General features: G+C 34.2%; 1 protein-coding gene across 7 annotated transcripts in view; it reads right to left on the minus strand.

Annotated features, from left to right (window-relative positions):
• LOC108758037 (serine/arginine repetitive matrix protein 1) overlaps positions 1–6,000 on the minus strand; it is a 61,668-nt gene that overhangs the window by 2,719 nt on the left and 52,949 nt on the right. For 5 of the 7 annotated variants that reach the window (XM_018502770.1, XM_018502773.1, XM_018502769.1 and 2 more), the window contains one exon: positions 4,025–4,411. The exons of the other annotated variants lie outside the window; for them this stretch is intronic. In XM_018502770.1, the coding sequence (XP_018358272.1) occupies positions 4,025–4,411 (387 nt within the window). The remainder of the gene's footprint in view (positions 1–4,024; positions 4,412–6,000) is intronic. 7 annotated transcript variants of the gene reach the window in all.

The raw sequence follows: 6,000 nt of genomic DNA on the forward strand, positions 1-6,000 counted from the left end.
TGATCGTTCTAGGTTCCTACCCCTACCCCCCGTGTTCCCCGAAGCTTGCACTCGATGATGAGACAAATTACCGTGATTAATTCATACCCGATATATATTTCATCTTTTTCTTGATAATTTATTTATTACTTGTAATAAGTAGATTATCAAGAAATTACTTGTTTACAAAATAACATGCGGCAATCAACAATGTTTGAGATTGCAATCATTGCGTTACGATTCAGTTCAAGTTTAATTTGAGAATTTACGTACTACTGAAGGTTACAATTTGTTGTACAGTTTGTTTGTATCTCTCATTATCGTCGCAGCGGCAAAGTTGCAGTTGTATTTGTTGGGCTAAATTCAACATGTTTAGGATATTTACTTCTCTAAAAAGAGATAGAGAGAGAGAGAGAGTTACGAGAGTTGTTGCGGAGTGCTGTGGGAAATTAAATTGGATGATGTTACGAATGTGGGCTCGGTACGTCCAAAGCCAGGCGTTGACACACACAATCCGACGTGATTAATTGTGGATGACAAAGAAATAAACCTTTCGCTGCGACATCTTGTAATCGCAATATCTTAATCAAAATATCGAAAAATCTGAACATTTTTTATTCATTTACTGAGTTATAATATATTACATACCATAAATATATTATTATTTTATAAGCTATTAATATATAATTAATTACTTAAACTTATATATTACGTACATATATTAATGGTATATATATATATATAATATTATATATATTATACATATTAATAAAAATTTATATCGATATATTAATTGATTATCGCATATTATCATAAGTCTAGTAATTATGGACCAGCAGATGAGGCAGCAAAAGGATTAATGAAAAACACTTAAACTATCGTTTCCCCAGACAGTATCGACAATCCTTTACAAGTGTCATTACGATAAATATTACTCAACATTGAAAGTGCTGATTATTCTACGCTGCTGCGACGAGATATCTTTGTCCCCTCATCAATAGGAAATGCCTCGGATTTCTTAAAATACAATATTTTTACATATCGATACCTCTCAAAAGATTTTAATGCCGGCATCGAGTGCAGGCGAGATTCTCTCTCGAGCATGAATATAGAATACACGAAAGCTGTTAATATTGTATATATCTCGAAAGGTACATTGGCGTTCTCAGGATGCAATATAAAGATACGCAACAATACATACAGCTACAAACATCAGGAGCGAAAGGAAGGAAAGAGAAAAAGGGGAGAGGATGAGAGAGAGGGTGAGAGAGAGAGAGAGAGAGAGAGAGAGAGAGAGAGACAGAAGCACAAAATGTGAATATATATATTTACATATATTTATATATACACACGTATGTGTCATAGTGTGCAAGTGCGTGTATACCGCGCAACAGGTTGATAAAAGGGCTTAACGTACATACATATGATATAGTTTTCCCGATAAATCGCAGAAACGATCATTCGATCTTCCGCACTTGAACTACTTCATGCTTCATTATTTGTTTATACTCGTATATTACTTGAATCTTTGCAATAACACGAAAGAAACAAGAAATTGCACAATTTGCGCACGAAATGGACAGTTTTATTCTTTGCCTTCGAAGAAGTATATTTCTGATGAAGAGAGAAAAGGAAAGAGAAAGAGGGAGAAAACGAGAGAGAGATCTTTCATAAAAACACTCTTATCAAAATTTTCTTATAAAATTATGTTTTTTCTTAATTTTTTCTAGTTTCGCTTATTTAATAGTTTTACTCATGGAAATTATTCACATTATTCCAGCAAAGTAAAGAATGGAGTTTGGTGAAGAATTCTTATTCTCTTATGTCAATATAAAAATATATGTTTTTTTTTAAATTATGTTTTTATCAATTTCACAATTATTCTAGAGAAAATATCGAGTTAAAGACTGTACTTAGCTGCACTGCTAATATATACCGTTATTTTATTATTAAAGGCAAGAAGTCAATCTCCACTTTGAGAAAACGCTCTATAAAAGCTCCTAGTTGATATTTTAAGGATTTAAAATAAACTTACGGAAGCTAACGATTGCAAGTCACTGCGACCTATAATACACATCGTGTATGAAATGACAGTAGGTAGCCAGAGATAGAAATAAATAATGGAATGAATACGTTCGGAAATAACAGAGTCTGCGAAAGGTATAAACCCACAAAAAAATGTATAATCTTTCCATTGAAAGCCTTTTCTCATATGCATTTATATTTAGAAAGCCAGAGCTTCCCATTATTGAAAAATTTTGTCCCGTTGTACACAGTTGACAAGAAAAAAATTCGTAGATAGTGTAGTTTGTTCTATACAAAAAATAACAATATATATATGTATATATTTCGTATGATGAAATGTTTCCACTACAAATATCTGAGTGTAATACATATAAGGCAATAAAAACGAATCGTTTATTGTATGTTCATAGTCACTAACATATTGTCTAGTTTTCAAAAGATTTCAGAGTACAGAAGTTTTTCTGCGAGAATAATTTGTGCCAACTTCATATCGGCAATAATTCGTCACCATTTTTTACACAAAATGAAAGACGAATGAAAAGCAGCTTTTAAAAATTTCAAATAGTATCTAAGTAGTTGAGAATCCTATATGGTCGTTAAGACATACATGGAGATTTCAACGCAGGAAGATCTGACAAAATTAAAGAATTCATATAATGAACTTTTTTTCACGAATGCACTAATACACATTTTTCAATGACGTAGATTTGGTTTATTATGCTTTCGTTTTGCGTTGTTTATTTTATCCATAGAAGTAAAATTTTCACAGAGAATGCGTATATATATTTGAATACAATATACAGGAATAAATTGTTGTAGAACACAATAAATTGGAAATGCATGCGCGATAGAGCGTCGATATCTATAATTAGACTGATTATAATATTATATAATTTAGAGAAGTCAATCCGAAAGAAATATAATATTTATTACTAATTTTTATATTATTCTTTAAATTTCAATTTTAATAATGCATTTTTTTTAAATTTACAACGCAAAATTCAATACAGAATTATACGAGAAACGAATGACTTTATTTTTCTTTTTTATAATTCTCTAGAAAAAGAAGTAAATTCATTCTCTGATTCTGAATGGAATCTGGAAACTTATCTTAACTTTTTACCCAAAAAAAAAGAATGTTCTGTGTAATCGTACCCTCTTTCCAAAGTACAAAACAATTGGGATAGATAATCACGTAATTATAGAATCCAAATACTAACTTCGTTAAATCGACACTCCATCATGCACCGCGACAATAGACAGTGGCTAGGATATAAAGAGAAATGGAAGGAGAAAGAGAGGAAAAAAGGTACAAATTATTGAATGAGAGAGAGAGAGAGAGAGAGAGAGAGAGAGAGAGAGAGAGAGAGAGAGAGTCTCTGTGTGTGTGTGTGATTTTAATTAACCCATTTGAATATCTGCGAAACTAAATAAGAGATCTAAAGTCCGGTTTTTTCGGTTTGTACGATTTCAATAGGACATGTTTTAATGAAAAAATTTGACTTTGTGGATAGAAGTATGAAATAAACTTCACAGTGAAATAAAAATCAACTTTGTTTTTTTAAAATTAAATCTTGATTTTTTTCTAAACATCTATGTTTGTAGATCTTTTCATGATAAATTGAATGACCACATACCCAACATCAATGGAGATCAAATGACGGAAACAGAGCTTAAATTAAGTGACCACGCCCCTGTACTCAAGTCAAATTCTTTTATCAGGTGTCCCCTTTATCAGGTGTCGTACAAAACCATACCTAAAAAAACCGGATCTCGAGATAGCTCTCGAGATATTCAAGTACGTTAATTCAAATTGGATACTTTGTAAACATAAAAAACAGAAACAAAGATGTCTCACATTAACCACAAAGTTACATCAATAATAATATAGATACACAGAACAGCGAGCACACGAAGCAAAGACACTGGCTAAATGACTGGACAACGTTAAAAAAAAAAAAAGAGCGAGAGACTATAAACCGGGACTCTCTTTTTAGCCACGGCACAACATGCTACTTACTAGCTTGGGCGGCGGTAGTAGCGGCTCGATTTGACGCGGATCGCGTATCGAGGGATGATTTGGATGATGGATCATCGCCGGCGGCTGCAGCCGCAGCTGCTGGATGCCCGCGGGCCAGTTTTGCCTGAGCCTCGTCATTCGCACCACGGCACCTTTGGCTTAAATCTTTAACGCCGCGCTCCGGCCTGGCCGCAGCGGCAGCGCCCGACGTAGGTGGGTGATGGACGGTCATATGAACCGAATACTTTACCGGGGAACGTTTTACCGGGGCGGTACTTGCGCTAATATTATTAGCAGTAGTGACAGTGATGTTGGTGGTGTTGGTAGTGGTTGTGGGTTTGGCGTGATGAAGAGGGCGATGGGGAGGGGCGGTGGTCGCGAGGAAGGCTAAAACATATTGTACAAGAAACAGTACAATTGATGAATAGAGTTCTTTGGGCCGTATCTTGTGCGCACACATGTCTAATCGCGATTATTCTCATCGAAAGTTGAATTTCGAAACCGATTGGAAAAGCGCGCCTCCTTCGCTCTCGCGAGACTCGGCGCTTCAAGAAAGCTTCCAAGGAAAAGTGAACGACTGATCTTTTTGCGAAAACTTTTTTAATCGTCTTAAGAATATCCTAAAAAATCTTTTCTTACCTTAGTGTGATTTTAATTGTCTTATAGATATAAAAAAAAATTGTTTTAGCAATGTACTTCAATATTGACTTTATCAAAAAAATTAGTTCTCTTAATAATTATTTATCACTGTTTTAAATATTGCTATTCAAATTATACTTTATTATCATTCAGAAGATAAGTAAAATTGACGTTACTTTTCACGAAATTGACAAAAGCTGAGACTGAGTTTGCCGGAACATTTTCACTACCCTATATATCTCAAAGTCATCAAAATAGATTAATCGTTCGCCCTCGCTCGAATATACAGGAGCCTAATTGCAGTTGAGGAGATGGATTGTATCAACCAGAAAATGTCACTTCTTTTATAGAGACTAATTGTAAGATGACGTTGGTTCTTGTCACGATATTTCATACCGCTCGAATACACGCGCTAATTAATAACTCCAATTCAGTTGACGTGAACTGTAATATTTATTGTATTAGCATAACAAATAAATTATGATTTAAAAATTCATTTTCTAAATTAATTTAATCTATCGTTAAGCTCGTTATCTCTTGATAAAAATAATTTGCGAAACAAAAGTTAATTTAAAACTTTGTCAATAATAAAATTTTATTTTATAATTTATCTTTTCACTTTATAGTAATTACCCGTTATTATCTAGTCTTCGCGAAAAACGGAACTTTATATCTTCTCATGAGTTTACATTGTTGTCCGTATGTACTTTGTATTTGAGTTGATTATTTGATAAATATTTAAATATTTATCGTATAGACATATTTGAAACAAGATTTAAATTTTAAGGAGAAATCCATGTGAAAAAATACAAAATAAATTCATAGAAATCCATGTCTGGCGATAGAGAAGAAGTGCACCATATGCACTCAGCACATATACAAGATCTTTTAGCTAGATTGATCAATAATCGTATCATGCATCAAAAATGATTCGCGCACAACGGCGAAAAAGAAAAGGGAAAGAAAATGTAGTTAAGAAAATAATTGTGGGATCTGAATTCGCTTTGCGAATTTCTAATCTTCTGCAAAAATTTTTCGGGGACCATTTGGAGAGAAGTCTGCAAAAAATTTACAGCAAGTCTAAAATGCATCAGAGATCATCGAGATCGAGAGTCAGAAGGTGAGAGTCAGGATGAATTATAAAAGGGAAAAAAGAGTAGGGGAGCGGGCTCTTTGGTATGCAGTAATTCTGAAAATATGCCAGACCGACGTGACGTGAGAGACAGCGGGCACAGCAGGTGTACGTGGCCAGGTACAGTAAACGTACATTTGCGATGTGGGACTTGCGGGGGCCTCTTGTGGAGCGAAGCAGGCCCTGGGCCCGAGGGTGGCGGCGG

This window comes from Trachymyrmex cornetzi, unplaced genomic scaffold, assembly GCF_001594075.2.
Source record: "Trachymyrmex cornetzi isolate Tcor2-1 unplaced genomic scaffold, Tcor1.1 scaffold15, whole genome shotgun sequence".
Classification (NCBI taxonomy): Eukaryota; Metazoa; Arthropoda; class Insecta; order Hymenoptera; family Formicidae; genus Trachymyrmex; species Trachymyrmex cornetzi.